The 20,825-nt window shown below is 41.9% G+C and overlaps 1 protein-coding gene across 1 annotated transcript; it reads right to left on the reverse strand.

Moving 5' to 3' along the window:
* Positions 1–1,920: 1,920 nt before the first annotated feature.
* Positions 1,921–20,205, reverse strand: LOC148540607 (putative speedy protein-like protein 3). The gene is made up of 4 exons (XM_088442861.1): positions 20,187–20,205; positions 3,966–4,024; positions 2,878–2,963; positions 1,921–2,101 (listed from the first exon to the last, which is right to left on the reverse strand). The coding sequence occupies exons 1-4, from the start codon at positions 20,203–20,205 to the stop codon at positions 1,921–1,923; spliced, it is 345 nt and encodes a 114-aa protein (XP_088298987.1).
* Positions 20,206–20,825: the final 620 nt, after the last annotated feature.

The following is a 20,825-nucleotide window of genomic DNA, read 5'->3' on the forward strand; positions in this document are numbered from 1 at the left end:
GAGAACACAGAGAATACAGGCAGATTATGGAGGATGACATAGGAACAGGAGAACACAGGGGATATGGGCAGATTATGGAGGATGACATAGGGACATTAGAACACTGGGGAAACGGGCAGATTATGGAGGATATAGTGACAGGAGAACACAGGGAATACGGGCAGATTATGGAGGATGACATAGTGACAGGAGAACACAGGAGATACGGGCAGATTATGGAGGATGACATAGTGACAGGAGAACACAGGGGATACGGGCAGATTATGGAGGATGACAGTGACAGGAGAACACGGGATATGGGCAGATTATGGAGGATGACATTGTGACAGGAGAACACAGGGGATACGGGCAGATTATGGAGGATGACATAGTGACAGATGAAAACAGGGAATATGGGCAGATTATGTAGGATGACATAGTGACAGGAGAACACAGGGAATACGGGCAGATTATGGAGGATGACATAGTGACAGGAGAACACAGGGAATACGGGCAGATTATGGAGGATGACATAGTGACAGGAGAACACAGGGAATACGGGCAGATTATGGAGGATGACATAGTGACAGATTATTGAGGATGACATAGTGACAGGAGACCACAGGGGATACAGGCAGATTGTGGAGGATGACATAGTGACAGGAGAACACAGGGAATATGGGCAGATTATGGAGGATGACATAGTGACAGGAGAACACAGGGGATACGGGCAGATTATGGAGGATGACATAGTGACAGGAGAACACAGGGGATACAGGCAGATTATGGAGGATGACATAGGGACAGGAGAACACAGGGGATACGGGCAGATTATGGAGAATGTCATAGTGACAGGAGAACACAGGGGATACGGCAGATTATGGAGGATGACATAGTGACAGGAGAACACAGGGAATACGGGCAGATTATGGAGGATAACATAGTGACAGGAGAACACAGGGAATACGGGCAGATTATGGAGAATGACATAGTGACAGGAGAACACAGGGGATACAGGCAGATTATGGAGGATGACATAGTGACAGGAGAACACAGGGAATATGGGCAGATTATGGAGGATGACATAGTGACAAGAGAACACAGGGGATACGGACAGACTATGGAGGATATAGTGACAGGAAAACACAGGGGATACGGGCAGATTATGGAGGATGACATAGTGACAGGAGAACACGGAATACGGGCAGATTATGGAGGATGACATAGTGACAGGAGAACACAGGGGATACGGACAGATTATGGAGGATGAAATAGTGATAGGAGAACACAGGGAATACAGGTAGATTATTTAGGATGACATAGTGACAGGAGAACACAGGGGATATGGCAGATTATGGACGATGACATAGTGACAGGAGACCACAGGGGATACAGGCAGATTGTGGAGGATGACATAGTGACAGGAGAACACAGGGAATATGGGCAGATTATGGAGGATGACATAGTGACAGGAGAACACAGAGGATACAGGCAGATTATGGAGGATGACATAGTGACAGGAGAACACAGGGGATACAGGCAGATTATGGAGGATGACATAGTGACAGGAGAACATAGGGGACTGGGCAGATTATGGAGGATGACATAGAGACAGGAGAACACAGGGGATACGGGCAGATTATGGAGGATGACATAGTGACAGGAAAACACAGGGAATACGTGCAGATTATGGAGAATGCACACATACTGCTCAAATTGAGGCCGAGATTTTCATTCTTAGCCAACAGATCGGTCAGTGGAAGGAATGCATTTCTGGATGTATTCTAACTGTTTTATCAGTAAATCGATAAAATGATCGTTCATACATACTGTAACATAAATCAGGCCGATCACCCGATTATTGACAAATCGCCCCAATAATTGTATAGTGTGTAGGTAACTTTACTCCTAGTGTGGTCCATGATATTCTCACCCATGAACTTAATCTACTACATTAATCACCTCTTCCATCTGTTCTGGAGCCACGTATGTGCGGCGCTGGATCCTGGCCCAAAATTCTTTTTTTTTCTTCTCGAAGAACCTTAGTGGATACACTTTAGCAATGTCATCGTACATTCTTTTGTAAAAAAGTTTGTCTTCCTCTGTTTGATTGGCCAGAAAACTTCAGAAACAGAAGACCACAGTAAGTTTTTGCAACATAATAACCATGAAATTTGAAAACATGTCTAAATTACCAGTATTACAGAGGACCTACTATTTTTTCCACAGCTCCTTGTATACCAAGAACAAGGCTAAGTATATACTATGGTGTGGAAGGATAGAGCCCTTATCTGGACATAATGCTGTAAAGGGACTCTCTTTACTGAACATAATTTAGTAATGAGATTTACATAGATCATTTCCTCTCCAGCTATTGTATCATTTATCAGCTATCCAAAATGATTCCTATTTTGTTAGCGCCATCTCAGGATGACAGTAACAGAAAGAATCGACTTGATCTTTTTAAAAGAATGGGCATATCGTTCCTCCCCCAGAAATAAATAGTATTTTTGGGGGATAATGTTGTATTTTTACATTGTGCTTTCAGTTATACTGATGGCCTGGCCATGTACATACTCAGAGGAGAATGGAGGTCTCTAGAGTGATGACTAACTTTTACAGCTCTGGATTGTTTTCTCCATGGCAGCTGGGTATTGTTGCTCACTTGCCATGGTGCTAAATCACTGTTGAATCACTGTGATATGTACACTTATATTGTCTTGATAATCAGTGAAAAAAAGATTAGACTGGCCAGTACATTGCTGTGTCCTGATGTTACACTGATAGCTACGATATAGTCTGTCAATTTAAGTTGGAACACAAGAAATAATAATTAACCCCTGACTTGCATTTTGCATTCCAGTCTCATCTGATGAATCAATAAGTTAAAATACTTACAGTGCACAGTAAAAGTGGCCGATGGTGTATTCATCCACGGTGAGACCAGCCCTCTTGAAGTAAATGAGGGCCATCACCAGTAAGTACTAGAATAGAATAACCAGATACATGATTAGATGGAGAAAAGAGTGTATACACACACCAACAGTACTATTGTCCTCTGTTGGGAATAACATTGGCTATGGGATTTGGGAGAGTAGTTTTGGAGGATCTAAATGTGATCTAGTAGTGCCCACTCTAGGATTTGTTTGGCAGGGTGCTGACCACCAATGGGCAACATTTTGGACGCAATGCATTGCTAAATCTGAAACATATAGTTATGGATATGCATTTAAATAGGCACATAGAACCACTGCTTATTATTTATACCCTTTTGAATTCAATTCAGTAATTCATAATATACCACACAATAGTGCCCCCACCAATTCATAATATGCCACACAATAATGCCCTCACCAATTCATAATATGCCACACAATAGTGCCCTCACTAAATTATAATATGCCACACAATAGTGCCCTCACCAATTCATAATATGCCACACAATAGTGCCCTCAGCAATTCATAATATAGAGCATTTTTATCACAATCTGCATTTATTAATGCTCACAACTTTCAAATGAAGTAATGTAGGTAGGTAAGTGTATGAGCACGATGCAGAAACATCAGTGGCGGGTCTATAATGGGTACAGGTCATCCAATAGAAGTATCTATCCGGCAACATATTGGGAAAGATGGAGCCCTCACAACAGATAGCAAAGAATCGGCCACTATGCAAGGTACATTGCTGGAAAGATGGCCGTACAGCCGGGAGCAAGCATGGGGAGGGACACTACATGGGAACAAGCACATCCAGCACTGGTATGGGGGGTGCTTTACTATGAGAGCCCCCTTACCTCTTAGCATGCCTCTGATATAACCTTAGACACAAATATCCTTTTGTCGGAATAGACAGTCATTGGTATATGTACATTACCGGAAGCGATATGGGGTACTTCCATATGAAAGAAAAAACGTATGAAGTTGGAATCCCCTATAAACTATTTGTATAGTGAGAGAAGTACTGGCTCATAATAATAAGGAAATACCTTGTCGGACATCCACATTTTTTTATCCCTCTGCAGGAAACGCTGGATTGTAGGTAATTCTGAAATGAAAAGCATGAAATGTAAAAATGTTGCAGGATATAGTGGGGACAATGACAGAATTTAATTGGTTGATAGGTAATTGACTTTCTACATAGCTACTCATCTAATAGTATTCATTATGCTATAAATATAATACATAAAGTAATGTAGCATACTAAACAAAACTTTACAACTGAATCTTCTCTTATTAAAGTTTAAATCTTCCTGAGCTGGGATGAGCTTACTTTGCCACCATGCTTTATAGGGGTTTGCAGAATGCTTTGTACCCATTGTGCTGGGAGGAGCTTACTCTGCCACCATGCTTTATAGGGATTTGCTGAATGCTTTGTACCCATTGTGCTGGGATGAGCTTACTCTGCCACCATGCTTTATAGGGGTTTGATGAATGCTTTGTACCCATTATGCTGGGAGGAGCTTACTTTGCCACCATGCTTTATAAGGGTTTGCTGAATGCTTTGCACCCATTGTGCTGGGATGAGCTTACTCTTCCACCATGCTTTATAGGGGTTTGCTGAATTCTTTGCACCCATTATGCTGGGAGGAGCTTACTCTAACACCATGCTTTATAGGGGTTTGCTGAATGCTTTGCACCCATTATGCTGGGAGGAGCTTACTCTGCCACCATGCTTTATAGGGGTTTGCTGAATGCTTTGCACCCATTATGCTGGGAGGAGCTTACTCTGCCACCATGCTTTATAGAGGTTTGCTGAATGCTTTGCACCCATTGTGCTGGGATGAGATTACTCTGCCACCATGCTTTATAAGGGTTTGCTAAATGCTTTGCACCCATTACGCTGGGAGGAGCTTACTCTGCCACCATGCTTTATAGGGGTTTGCTGAATGATTTGCACCCATTGTACTGGGAGGAGCTTACTCTGCCACCATGCTTTATAGGGGTTTTGCTGAATGCTTTACACCCATTGGGCAAACCAGCAACTCTAGAGCTTTGAATGTTAACTGCTCACCAATGGGCACCAAGATAGTGGTGGCAGGGTGTTTACTTATTACCCAGGCTTGTCTGAGGCCCTGTCTGTGGGCCTGGGCCAGCGAAGTAGGCAGATGAATGATTCCCAGTGCTCAATGGGTGGTACATAGGGGACCTTACAAACTTTTGCTATGGGACCTTCAAATACCTAGTTACACCCCTAGGTCCAGATATGGGGGGGTTTGGATTATAACAACACTACAATGGTGTTTAGTAACTAATTTTTAACAGTATTTGCACAGCCGCTTGTGTGCCGCTCTGCACATCTGTCCTTCCCTCTATCAGGCCCAGTAGTCACTGATAAACTCCACTTGGAAGAACCAATAGTTGGTAAAATTCATCTATCACCAGAAAATGGAAAGAGAGGATCTTACAAACTATTGGTTCTTCATAGTAGAATTTATCAGTGATTACTTATTAAGCATCAATAGTGAAGTGCACCCTGGGACATTATGTGTAAGTGTTAATAAATAAGAAGAGAATAAGCCTTACCCAGCAATTCACAGAAAGCCTCTCTCTCCTCCTGTCCAATGAAAGTAGACAGAGAATCTTGGCTGCTGTCTACTCTCTTTCTCTTTGCAGGGTGTAACTCGGCTGGTGTCCTGTGATTAGAAAGTTTTCTCTATTATATATGATAATAATAATATATGATAATAATGAACATTTGCAGTATTTTCAAATGAAAGATAATGAATACTATGTAGCATCCTTAAATGCACCTCTGCAATTCATTGTTTACTGTATTTTGTGTTCGCCCAGCACATGAGGGTAACATACCGCTTTTGGGAAATGCCATCATAAAATGGGATGCAGCTACTTTTGCAGGATTGTAGTTCTGGCTAATATGTGCATAGTGATAACTGTTATACTTATAATGTGAGGTTATAATGTCATCCTACTGAGAGTATAACAGCAAGTGCCAATAGTAATCCAAATTATTTTGCGGGTGGAAAGAAACTCTGCAGCCACCCACAAATCAGGTAATTCCTCTGTAAATGTGCTATAATCTTATTTAAATACTTTGTCCCACAAAATGAAGACTCATTTGCATGTGGAATCATTTTGAGAGTCATATTGACTCCTTGACTGAGTACATTTTGTTATATTTAATTTTTGCAAAGAGAATATTAGATTTAAAACTATAACAACGTTAGGCGTATATTTACTAAGCCTTGGATGGATATAAAGTGGACGGAGATAAGGTACCAGCAATCAACTCCAAACTGCCATGTCAGAGACTGTTTTTGAAAAATGACAGTTAGGAGCTATTTGGCTGGTACTTTATCTTCATACACTATCTCCACCCAAGGCTTAGTAAACAGACAAATCTGTACCCTCTATACTGGCCTGCAGAAATCAGTGGTATTGTATGTCTGCATAATATCTGACTCTACTATGTGCACAGTCACCTATACACTATTTATAGCCTCTTACCAGCATGACCCCCCCTTACTACTCCCCCTATTGCTTACTATTGTAGTGACTCGCTTATTTTACTTACCCACTGTCCATAACTCTGCTTGTGACTCACAACCAGCAAAGACTGAAGAGTCCTAATTAGGACTGGAATCCTAATTAAACTAAATAAAACTAAAATCTACCTAAAAATTAAATAAATATATAAAATATAATAAAATACTAACTAACACTGACTAATTCTAAGTAGAAAATAATAATATAAATTAAATATGAAAATATAATAAAATATAAATAAATCCTATCCTACTGCCTAATTATAAGTACAATGTAATAAAGGAAATATATATAAATAAATATAAATATAAAAAAAACTTATCCTACTGCCTATATCTAATTCTAAGTATAATATAATAAATGAAATATATATAAATAAATTAAAAAATATAATAAAATATAAATATAAAAAAACTTATCCTACTGCCTATACCTAATTCTAAGTAAAATATAATAAAATAAATGAAATATATGAATAATAAACTAAATATATAACTAAATAAATCAATAAAGAAATAAATGAAGCTAAAGTCTGATGCTCTTCAGTGGTCTGGCTGTTATGTCATAAAACTCCAGAGCTCTTAGCCAGGTTGAACAATCACAAGTGATGTCACAATGACAACCCTTGATGACTAATGTTTTAGTGCTGTTGTCATGGATACAACATGACTTAATAGGCTACTGAAGTTAAAATGCTGCATTACATAAATGAACTAATAGTAATATTTACAATTACATATCACATCTATCTTAGTAACCTGTCACCAATTAATATATGTGACTTTAGGCAGTAATTGTGGTGGAAGATTTTGTCATATGCATACCAGTTTTCCTGTGTTTAGGTTTACTGAGAAAACTTGCAGTTAGCATATCTAAAGGGGCCTATCCATTTATAGACTTTGAAGGTTTGAACAACAAGTGTTCAGACCTTCAAGTCGCCGGGTGCTGAGCGTCACTGAAAGACGTTCACTGAACGTCTTTTCAGTGCTGCCATTGCTGCATGTCCGGCTTCCTATCTCCTAACATGCCAAACCTGATGACTGTCGTCAGGTTGACTGGCATGTTGGAGAGATAGTCAGGGTCGGCAAGGACCCAGTGTTCACGCGCATCGCTTGTCCTTGCTGGCTATCCACTAGCAGACTTTCTGCACGTTCCGACCAAAACCTCCTGGTTTTGATCGCATCGTGCAGAAAGTCTGCAAATGGATAGGCCCCTTTAGGCCACTGACACAACAGCAAATGGCTATGGGGCCCTGAAGTGAGAGGCCCAGGTAATGCTAAAAGAGTAGAGCAATGGGTCCAAATGCATTCCCAGTGATTTTCCCAATTGGTATGTGGGGAGAAAGGGGGCTATAAGTGAATACTATCTACAAATTCTGCTATAGGCACAATTATACTATGTTCCAAAGAAGTGTTTTAGTAGTAGTGACCTGGATCTCTGTGATTACATTGTCTGCTATTTTATGGAAAGATAAAGGGCCTCATTTATCAACCAGGTTTATCACTCAAAAGGAGTGATAAAACTCGTTGAGTATGATAAATGGTGCTCCAGCCAATCAGCTCCTATCTGTCATTTTTCAAACAGATGACAGTTGGGAGCTGATTGGCTGGAGCACCATTCATCATACACAATGAGTTTTATCACTCATTGTGAATGATAAAACTTATTGATAAATGAGGCCCAAAGTGTGAGTGACAGGTTACTGGGGTGTAAGATACGCTGGCGCTCACAATGTCATCCCTACACAATCACATAGTCCTCATGTATTTTTGAATATTCTAATTGCACCTACTGGAATATGTGGTTTACTTATATCAAGCAACTGTATATTGGACCTGATTCAGCATGGATTGCAAATGCAACCGCGTATGCAGATCCGTTAATGGTGCGTATTGCGCATACCTATCATCATGCAAGGTGCCACGGCACCCTAAGAAAAACATTAGCCTGCCACCCCCCACTTACTAGCTTCTCACAAATGACTTTTGAGGCTGCGGTAGAGATACACTGATGTCTGATGCAAAACGCTTTCAAAACTCCACTGCTGATGCTGCATGGCTCCTAGATGGGCTGGAGGGGAGACTAAATGTTAGGACAAAGTGACAGGCAGCACTAGGACAAAGCGGCAGGCAGCACTAAGGGAGACTAAATGTTAGGACACAGCGGCAGGCAGCACTGACCACATTGCTGCTCAGTTGGGGCCATTCTGCACATGCATGGTCAGGAATTGCTAGGTCATACAGACATACTGCACTGGAAGCTGGGTCTGGGGCTTCCAGGTGCAGATTCATTTGTATAAAATGTAAAAAAAAAAAAATCCTCTTTTTTGAGAAGATGTAAAAAGTGCTTTTTATTTACTAATAAAGCATTTTATTCTTACCTCACATCAAGTGTAACCAGAGGGTTGATCCAGCCCCTAGGGGGGAATTCAATTATCCCATGGTATGTACCCCACAGATGAATGATCGCATGGGAATAGCTATTTCATTTATTAGCCTTTTCCCAGTGTGGTAAACACTGGGTTAACATGCGTTAACCCACTGATTCTGCGCAAAATCTGCACTTCAATGTAGATTTTTTTTTTCCTCGCAGCGGCTTAGGCTGCGAGGAAAACTCCTGCCACTGGTAATTAGGGTGAGGGGCTCCCGCAATTAATTGAATCTGTAGCGCAGTCAATTAGCTGCGGGGTAATCCATCCATAATTATATATATATATATATATATATATATATATATAAAATGTAAATTAAATAAATCCTTTGTGCTCTGTGGCTCTGATTCAGAGCCGGACGCTCTGACAGAGCGCTCGCTCTGAATCAGGGCCGTCCTTCTTAATTTTTAGAGCGGCCTCACACCGGTGTTGGGTCTGCATTGAAGTGATGCCCTGGGGTGGCTCAGCTGGGCTTGTTTGGGGGTGTCCTGTGCTCTGGATTTCAACCCCAGTATGTTAGGGACCTACCCTCAGAGGTTACTTGGGCGCGGTGGGTAGGCCCATAACCATGGCCATGATTATACCAAAACCTCTATCTATTTATTGCAAAATTCTATTGCAAAATGTATTGTATTATATATAATAGTAAGGTTGGAGTTGTGCACCTGTAACTCTTCTTCTTGTGTTTGCAACATTGGTCTCCATAGGTAGCACCTCCCATTATATATATATATATATATATATATATATATATATATCCACTGGTGTGCAGTCTAGGGCCACTTTCTACATAGTTTATTTAGTGTGCTCCTATGCACTCCTGAAGGTATGAGACGCCTTCAATCTAGGCTAGCACCCCTTCCCACCTGTTCCTTATTGGTTTTAAACAGGGATCTGGCATTTTGACTGTACTTTAGTAAGAGGCACAATGTGTCGTTAATGAGATTGCCAGATCTTTCTGCATGTAGGGAAGATCTGAGGATACGACCAACAACCAGCGGGACTGCGCATCGGCATAATTATCGCTCGTACATACTGCATGATTTGTTGTTCCGATGCATCGGAATTGGCCAAATCGTGCAAAAAATAGTCTAGCGTGTACCCAGCCCAAAGGCTGTCGTCTCATTTATAGATGTTAATAAACTGCACTAATCTCACTTAAAGAGGTCCTAACAGCAATCATCTCAGTTATAGAGGTGATTATTCCTAATAATCGAGAAAAATCAGTCTCAGTTAAAGGAGATGTGACAGTGTCACTAATACCCCTTTTACACCGACTTCAAAGTCCCGTGTTTTTGCACATGAACGGGCATCAATCCAGGATTTTTCTCAGTGTAAATGTATCCACTCGGGTCCAGGACCCAACTCAGGTAGTTTGCAGGGATGGCCACGGGTCGTTCCCGTGTTACCCTGCAGTGTAAACTGCGCGATCCGGGTCACATGCTACACTATTAGCCGGCTTAAGTGGCACTTGGAGATTACATCATCTCCAAGTGTCTGCTGCAACGCCGGAAGAGTCAGGTCACCACAGAAACGGCTCCAGTGTGAATGGTGGTGACCTGGCCAAACTCCGGGTTGGCGCCGCAGTCAGTAAGTCTCTATCCCAGGTCTGATCTGGGTTGGAATCATGTTTCAAATCCCAGTTCAGATCTGGGACTTCAGTGTAATAATAGGTATAACAGTTTTCTTGGTGTAACAATTCCAGGACTTCCCTGTAATAGAGGTTTCCCACTTATACAGGTCCCACTGTGATATAGTAATAGTAATAGAATAACAAGGGAGATGTACAGTAGTAAATACCATCTGTAGCTTATGCATGTGACAAATGGGGGAATTCAATTGTTTTTTTATGCATGCCCGTTGAGAAAATCAATGGTCTCTTATGATGGGTGCGAATGCATTATTTCTGCTCATAGCCTCCTGAGGGGGTGAGCAGAAATCGGCGATATGTCCCTCATTTGAGCGTGCTAAGCAGGACTTTAGACAGGTTTCAAAACAGGCAAAAAACGTATTGAATATCACTCTGTCAGTTTAGATGGATGATCGTGTGTGCAAGAACAACAGAATCTCCCCCCCAACCGAATTTGCAATGTGTAGAAAGTAGAGATGTGCACCGACCCCCGTGTTTTGGTTTTGGTTTTGGATCTGGATCTCCCCTGGTTTTGGATCTGGATTGGGTTTGCCAAAACCTCACCTCCGTGTTTTGTTTTCGTGTATTGGTTTTGGTTTTGGATCTGGATTTTTTCTTAAAAAATAAAAAAAACAGCTAAAATCCCATAAAATGGGCATTTTTTTTGTTCCTACAGTATTAATAACCTCAATAACATTTATTTCCACTTGTTTCCAGTCAATTTTGACCATCTCACAGCTCACAAGGGGACCAGGAAGTGTGCTTTCCAAAAATAAATAAACAGATGACTTAAATAATGCTTTGCGAATCTTCTATAAACTGGCATTTCCCAACCTGTAGAGGGACATAAAAAAAAAACATAGTTAGTTCAAACTGCCGTTGTTCCCACTGTCCACTTAACCATATGAGATATATTGTGAACAAGTGGAACTGAGCAGCAAATGCAACATTTCTGACCTAAGGTTTAAGTAATACGTTGTGCGGCTATGCCATGCCTATTGCTGGCATTTTTTTTTTCATCCAAGAAGGGGACCAGGAAGCGTGCTTTCCAAAAATAAATCTTCTGTTCTGTAACGGAATTTTTCCAACCTGTAAAGGGACATTAAAAAAAACAGAGTTAGTTAGAGGCCTTCAAATTGCCATTGTTCCCACTGTCCACTTATTCTTGGACTAGAGCAACCATGGTGACTGAATTAGTGTCATAACTTGAGGAGGCTGCAAACTGGGTGTCATGTTATGAGTTGGCCATATGGGGTATGTTGTTGTTAAGGGTTATATCAGTGGACACATCAATTATAGTTTTTGTTATTCTGGTTTTCCATCTCCTGAAGGGTGTTTACCAATAGACAGAGACTACCTACCTATCAGCTCAGGCATAGACAGTTCCTGAGGAACAGAGCTCTGTTCTCTGGATGGAAGCCAAATAAGTGGGAGCCCCTGTTCCAAGTCCAACATTTGAAGCTCTTATTCTCTCAACATTATCTATGACAGAAGAAAAAAAAATGTAATTGGGGACATTTATCTCCTCTCTCTGTACCCTGCTTACACTTTTTGGACAGTAAGTCCAGCATGGATGGTTTGGAATAAGAAGGCCTAGCAACAGATGGGGATGGTCATTATCAAGACCTGGTCCCCCAAGTGGGTGTAGTCTGGGAGGTATTGGTTGGCATGCAGGCAGCGGAATAACAAAGGCCTTCATGTTGTCTGTGCTTACTATTCCATAGTTCAGTTTGCCATTCAGGTAGGAATAAACTAGTGGGCTACAGAACACAGTGACAGAATCACTGGATGTCTAAAGGTGCGTACACACTGGGTGATATTACTGAGCGACTGCACGATTACGACATGTAATCGTGCAATTGCTCAGTAATTGTGTACAAATCGTGCACTAAAATGTAGGAAACGACCAGCAATGTGGGTGCCTGCTGGTCATTTCCGACATTGTCCAACGCCTGAACATGCAGGCCAATCTGCTGATAACGACATATTGCCCATGTTCAGGAATGATGGAGTGTGCCTCCACTGAATGACTGATCGTTCAGTATAGGCACTGCAGGGGATCAGGAACGACGGTATGATTACAATGTCGTAATCGTACTGTCTTTCCTGATCGCACAGTGTGTACGCACCTTTAATGTATTCAGGCCAAATATGATCCATGAATTCCCAGACAGATTCCGGACAGATGAATCCTTTGCTTGTAATAATCTTTGGCTATCTATAACACCTATCTTTGCCAGGAATTACCAGACACTTTGAAGGCTGTAACTTTGAACTGCTTTATAGAAAACATGTGAATGAAACCTTTCCATACTGCAGAACATGATGGAGAAATCCCTTGAAGCTCAGCACCTAGAGCATCTTTTTTCATGTTCTCTGAGGCCTCTCCTGACTGTGAAGAAAGATTTTCCACACTGTAGTCTTCCATTGTAACTTTTTAATGGTGATTTCAATGTTGTCCACTGGCTGAGATCCATCTCATCTGAGGGTTGAGGTTGTGTTTTCCCCATGCAAATGAGACCATTCACATCCAGAAGGTGACTCTTATGTTTAGCCGCAGTGTCAGTCTCTCTTTTGGCTGAATTAGGCTTTAGTTTTTTACAAATATTATAAATATAGGCTTTAGTTTTTTTAGAGCATATAACTTTATAAGCTGTTAGGATAACATTTCTGCTATGTTTAAGATTAATACAAAATAAACTTTTTGTAACCCAATAACTTAAAAAAAAAGTTTTCACTGCAATATTCATGCAGCCCCTTGCCAGATAGCAGCACAGCACCCCTGCACAGCTATGCCGATGACAGGTGTGGCTGACACGCACATATAAAAATTGTTTATTTATTATTTTGGGCAAGAGCCCCTCGACAGACAGGAGCACAGCACCCCTGCGCAGCTACACTGATGACAGTGACAGCCAGGTGTAAAATTGATCATAAATTAAGTAAAAAACTATTCATTGTTTGCAGCCCCTGGCTGTTAAATTGATAATAAATTAATTAAAAAACAATTCATTGGTTGCAGCCCCTGGATGTTAAATTGATCATAAATTAATTTTTAAAAATCATTGGTTCCTAAACCAACCATAACATTAATTTAAAATGTCAGGAAGCAATGCCCTAATCAGTACGTAATGGAATGGAAAAAGGTGCAAGATGGAATAGTCCATGGGCCCTCCCATCCACCCTTATGTTGTATACACAACATGACAGTTTAACAAACCAATCATTTCAGCGACAAGGACTGCCAATTGTGGCTGAAATTATTGGTTTGTTTGGACCCCCATAAAACAAGTTGCCAATGTGCTTTGGACATGGAAAAGAAAATAATCCCATACACAAACTGGCTTTACATTACAAGTTGTCATCATCCTCAACCACGTCTCCCCATCTGTGTGTGCATCCTCTTCTTCACACAATATCAATTCATCCCCGCTGGATTCCACCGTAGGCGCCTCTGTAATTTTTTGATGTAATTGTTGGTCAAGGTTTTCCTCATGGAATTTGTAATTCATTTTAATGAACATCATCTTTTCCACATTTTGAGGATGTAACCTCCTATGCCAATCATTGACAAGGTTGCCAGCTGCACTGAAAACTCTTTCAGAGTACACACTGGAGGGTGGGCAACTTAAGTAATGCAAAGCCAGTTTGTGTATGGGACTCCAAATTGCTTCTTTTTCCATCCAGTACTGAAAGGGACTGTCTGACATATCTATTAGGATGTTATCTCTGAAATAGTCCTCCACCATTCTGTGAATGGAGACCGTATCACACATAGTCACGGTAGAAGACATGTCACTCGTAGGCAGTTCTCTCAGGCCCGACCAGATGTCATTTTTTGGTGACTGATCTGCATGACCAGCAGGCATTCTGTAAGGAAAATGTAGTTTTTTCCTAGCAGCTGTTGAAACTGAAGGAGGAGATGAAGGCGTTTCACATGCGGCTGCAGCTGACAATTTTTTGACCAACAGCTCTTTGCATAGTTTTAGATTTTGGTCTTTTGGAAAAAAAACTTAAAAGGTAGGACTTAAACCTAGGATCCAGAATGGTGGCCAAAATATATTTTTCAGATTTCAATAGATTGACGACTCTTGGATCCTGGTGAAGTGAATCAAGGGCTTGATCCACCAGTCCGACATACTTTGCGCAATCGCTCCGTTTCAGCTCCTCCTTCAGTTTCTCCAACTGTTTTTGCAAAAGTCTGATGAGGGGAATGACCTGACTCAAGATGGAGTTGTCTGAACTAACTTCACATGTAGCAAGTTCAAAGGGTTTGAGAACCTTGCACAACATGGAAATTATTCTCCACTGCGCTTGAGTAAGGTGCATTCCCCCTCCACGGCCTATGTCATAGTCTGCTGTATAGGCCTGGATGGCCTTTTGCTGTTCTGCCATCCGCTGAAGCATATAGAGGGTAGAATTCCACCGAGTTACTACCTCTTGCTTCAGCTGATGGAAGGGCAAATTTAACTGTACCTGCTGGTCATGCAATCTTCGACAAGCGGTCGCCGAATGTCTAAAATGTGTGGATATTTTGTGTGCCACCGAGAGCATCTCCTGCATACCCCTGTCACTTCTGGTAGCGAGGACACAGGACCTGAATTAACTGTTGAAAACCCACTGCAGTAATGACGGATACTGGATGTACAACTAATACCAGCATAGCTGTTATGGCGTCAGTAATCCGCTGTGCAACTGCGTGATTGCTGTCATACTTGTTTGCCCTTGCAAACAATTGTTTAACAGTTAATTGCTTTTTGGAGGATACACTACAAGTAGTCTTCCTCCTGGTCCCCTTCTGGGATGAAGATCCACTGACAGCAGCAGCAACAGGCGTAGTCATCAAGGATCCTTCTGAGGAATCACGGATAGGAGAGGAGTCAGTCATGTTTGGAATACCAACATTGGATGCAGCAGGACTACTCCCGATGACGAATGAGGATGTTGATGATGCAGGTGTTGGTGTTGGAGATCAAAGGCGCTTGGATCTCAAAGAGAGGGAGCAGGTAGGTGACACTGGACTTGTTACGTTTTGAGTTTTGGAACTTGGCAACATACACTTTGATATTTGATGAATGCGCTCCAAGTGATGTAACAAGGAGGAGGTTTGTAGGTGGTTTAGGTCCCTCCCTCTATTCACTTTTGCATGGCAACGGGCACATATGGCTTGACAACTGTTGTCCGGATAAGGATGGAAATAATTCCACATGTGAGAAGAAGATTTTTTTTGTGTTTTGTCCTGGCAAAGCAACAATGGGCTTTGGCTTTTTCAAACCATGGGCAACAGCTTTTGCCTTACTTACACAAAGAACATCCTCAGCATCAACATCCTCATCACCAACACCAACATCTTCATCATCAACATCCTCATCATCCTTAGCGCCTTCATCCACCAAAATATCCTCCTCCTCCATGTGCAATTCCAAAGAAGCATCCTCAATGACTATGGCCCTCATTCAGAGCCGTACGCTCTGAGCAGAGCGCACGCTCTGAATGAGGGCCGGGCTCCATGAAAATGGAGCGTCCTCCAGGACGCTCGTATAGCTGTGGGTCACCACCCACAGGCTATACGAGCGTGCATTTTGATGGCCGCGATGGTCGTGACCATCGCGACCATCGAAATTGCGAGCCGGAGCCTGCGGTTGAGGTTTTCAACCGCAAGCTCCGGAGTGATTTTGGCTCTATCAGAGCCAAAATCACTCCCACTGACATCACTAGTGATGTCAGTGGGCCGGCTTTTGACGGGAGGCGTTCCCGTGGGAACGCCCCCGTCAGGGAGGCACGCCCCCGGAACGCCTACCAAAGGGGGCATGCTGTCAATCAACATTGACAGCACGCCCCCTTTGATCGGACACAACGAGCGAAGGACTTTCCTTCGCTCGTCGCGTCTGGCGCATGCGCACGACGGAGCTCCCTCCGTCGTGCGCATGCTCAGTCCATAACATCGACCCACTTGCGAGCGGACAGCCGCTCGCGAGTGGGTCTGAATCAGGCCCTATGTGTGCAAGATGTTGACTGTCCTTCCCCACATTTACAGAGGGCACACAAATGTTGGAACTTGGAGGATCCTCCTGTACACTAATATTTAGGTCGGGCTCACATATGGCAACCGCGGACACACTTGGCCTCTCCTCTGGGATTTGTGATTTCGATTTCTCAGGGCACACTGTTGGTTTTTCCGGAGCTGTCTTAACAACTTTCACATTTTTAATTGGACCACCACCACTACTGTTACAAGCAGCAGGGCTATCAGAATCAGCAGTCTTCTTCATAAAGTAAGAAGGCCAAGGCCTTATCCTTTCCTTGCCACTTCGTGTAGTGAATGGCATATTGCCAATTTTTTGTTTATCTAAAGTCAAATATCCTTTCAAATTTTTTTTCTTAATTTCAGTAAAACCTGCTTTACCATATCGATGGCATGACTTAAGCCCTGGGGCATGGGCCTTCCTAGAGGTCGAGGAAGTTGACGGCCTTGCACTGCTGCCGGCAGCTACAATATGTGGTTCTTGGCCTTGCTCTCCTGTCATGTGACAGCCCTCCATATTTTTTCTGCAGTCTAGAAGCAGTGTCACAATCACCAATAGTGTAGCCAAGGTGCTGTTACAAAATTAACACACATTCAGTTGTGCGCACACACAAAAATATTAGAAAAAACGACAAATGATTTATATTTTTTGTCAGCTCCAGAAGAACTTGGCCCCAGAGTAACGATTGATCACGACTGGAGTCTGTCAGCACAAGGTTGCAACTTGCATTACATCCTGGATCTTGTCCACTACTACGGTTAAGCCGAAAACCCACCCACACAAACAAGAAAAAAATATGACACTTTAATTGTATTTTTTTTAAGAACAATTGGAGTCTGTCAGCACAAGGTTGCAACTTGCATTACTTTCTGGATCTTGTCCACTACTACAGTTAAGCCGAAAACCCACCCACACAAACAAGAAAAAAATATGACACTTTAATTGTTTTTTTTTTATTTAACATGACTGTAGTCGTTGGATCTTGTGCGCTAATGTGGTTAAGCCTAACACCCACGCACACACAGAAGAAAAAAATATATAAGACAGTGACACTTGTATTGTTTTTTTTTATTATTATTGAACACAACTGTACTGTAGTCGCTGGATCTTCTTGTGCGCTAATGTGGTTAAGCCTAACACCCACGCACGCACACAAGGAAAAAATATATAAGACAGTGACACTTGTATTGTTTTTTTTATTATTGAACACAACTGTACTGTAGTTGCTGGATCTTGTTCGCTAATGTGGTTAAGCCTAACACCCACGCACACACAGAAGAAAATAATATATAAGACAGTGGCACTTGTAATGATTTTTTTTAATTGAACACGACAGCAGTCGCTGGATCTTATGCGCTATTGTGGTTAAGCCTAACACCCATGCGCACACAGAAGAAAAAAATATATAAGACAGTGACGCTTGTATTGTGTTTTTTTTTAAGATCGACTGGAGTCGGGCAGCACAAGGTTGCAAGTGCAATGTGCGTTGCTGGCTGGCTCTTGTGCGCTACTGTGGTTAAGCCTGTCTAACACGCATGCACACACAGAAAGCACCAGTACTCTCCCAGCCCTACATTACCCACCATCCCTGTTCACTTTGCACAGCCGGAGTGGAAATGGCACCTGTTGCGTGGTCCCTTATATACTACATTGATCATAGAGACGAAAGCTCACAAACCGCGAGATTTCTGTCTCTATGATTTTGCCTCGTTTTCGAGAACCGAGTAAGGCGGGAACCTCCGAGTCTGCTTGGATTCAACTCGGCTATGCTAAATTCAGGTGGCCTCGGTTCTCTGAGAACCGAATCCGCTCATCTCTAGAAAAAAGCACTTTGTTTCAAAATTCTCCATCAGACACAGCAGAATTACACAATAAAAGATGTAAGGGTCGGGTCCTGTACCTCTGTAATTACAGTAACGGCAGCAGATTGCTCCAGTTCTGATACTTACAGGGATATTTACCAACTGCCAGTTTTTCTAAACCACTGATCTTTGGCAGCTTGGACTCATAATAAATAAAGAACATTCATGATAAACTAACATTGATTCCTATTGCCATTTTAAGACTATCGAACAAAGCACCAAACCAACAGTTATTAAATATACCCCTAGAATGGAGGTTTCCTTAATCAAAAAACAACGTTACAGGTGCTTGCAGAACAATTGTTTATATATAGTGAGATAGAATGACAGGATTTGGCTCAAATAGCGTCATCACTCTTCCAGACCGTCCACTTCTCTACAGGAAGTGGGCCACAGGAGGCTCCCCTACACAATAACAATTACGTACTCATCATAACACTATTTATCAGTATGTTTCATTGTTTTAGGGTCATACCCTATGATGCCCCAATTTGTATTTCATCAATAAAAAAAAAACAAATACTTATTGAATATATTGGATGGACATGTCCTTACTTTGCAAAGCCGATACTAGCGACTAAGAAATTAGGCCATCAAAAGACATTCAGCGGTCACCTTCCATTCAGCATTGGTTTGTGAAAGTGTCACTTGGCACAAGAAGTGGATTACTCCAGGGGTTTATGTGAGGTTATCTTAATCAGCGCTGGAGAGCCACCAATTTGTTCCTTTTTCTACCTGGGGTGGATTTTGGAGACACTTCATCTTGTTTCCTGCACTGTAAAATGACATGCCCTTTGGCACCAGCCTATTTTATTTCTTTTACACTTTATGATTTATAATGTGCTACAAAAGTGCATATAGGATCTCACTGCAGATTTGTGCCACTATACTCAACTATTGCAAAACCTTTCACTGACTTGATAAAAGGCTACCCTCCTGAAAAAAGCAAAAAGATGACAGAGTCGGGAACAGGAAAGGTTAACTCTGAATTATATTACCGACCTAATGAACCTTTTGAAGATCGTTGGACATCTGAATGTGAAGAGGCATTTTTGAAACTAAAACACTGTCTCGCTCACGCCCCTGTCTTAGCCTATGCTGACCCCAACTTACCATATACCCTTCATACTGATGCCTCTTTAGGAGGAATTGGTGGGGTACTCTATCAGACACAACAAGAAGAATTAAGGCCTATTTCATTTGTGAGCCAGGGACTTTCGAAGAGTGAAAAAAGATATCCAACCCATAAATTGGAGTTTCTTACTTTAAAGTGGTGTGTAATAGAAAAGTTTCATGACTATCTACATTGAGTATTTTTTGAAGTGCATACTGTTAACAATCCACTGACATATATCCAAACCATCGCTCGACTGGATGCAACTGGACACAGGTGGTTATCTGCACTGGCCTTGTACAATTTAAAACTAAAATATAGGCCTGGCATAAACAAAATAGATGCAGACTCACTATCCAGGATCCCTGATCAGTAAATGAGTGTCAGTGAGGAGGAGTGGATAGAGGTTCCCGCTGGGGAGATAAAGGGGATGTGTTGGATAATGAAAGTAGAAAATGGAGGGCAAGAACTAATAAGTAGTCTAGGTGCAACAGGAAGAGCTATACCACTTTCTTATTGCTGGCTCAGCCTGGTAGAGTTAGAAGGAATCCCAAGAATGAAGCATCAGGAATTAATTGTAGAGCAACAACACAATCCCAGTATTAGCTGTGTCATAGCACAGATGACTCAGAATACTCACCTTCCACTTTACCAACCATGGACAGAGGAGATACAATTACTGCTGCGGCAATGGAAAAATTTAGTTTTTAGAAATAGGTTGTTGTGCAGAAATGCTAAAACCACAAAGGAGGGAAAACATCCCCAGATAGTATTACCAAAGAAACCATGCCCAGTTGTCCTACAGGCATTGCATGATAATCATGGACACCTTGGATTTGAAAAAACCTTAGGACTAATCTCGGATAGGTTTTACTGGCCTGGGATGAGGAGTGAGATTGAAGAATACTGTAAGACCTGTGGAAATTGTGTTGTCTGTAAATCCTTGCCTACTTGAGCAGGCCCTTTGGTCACTATTCAAAGTAATGGACCAATGGATCTTGTGTGCATTGATTACCTGACCTTAGAAGTGGAAGAGAGAAAAAAATGTAATGTATTAATCATTACTGACCACTTTACCAGATATGCACAGGCATACATAACTCCTAATCAGAAAGCTTCCACAGTAGCAAGGACCCTCTGGGATAAATTCTTTCTACACTACGGGCTGCCTAACAGATTACATTCGGATCAAGGCAGGGACTTTGAGAGCCATCTGATAAGGAAGCTGTGTTATGTTTGTGGCATTTCCAAATCTAGAACTACTCCGTACCCCCCTCAG

This window comes from Taudactylus pleione, unplaced genomic scaffold (assembly GCF_031769625.1).
Source record: "Taudactylus pleione unplaced genomic scaffold, aTauple2 ptg000018l, whole genome shotgun sequence".
Taxonomy (NCBI): Eukaryota; Metazoa; Chordata; class Amphibia; order Anura; family Myobatrachidae; genus Taudactylus; species Taudactylus pleione.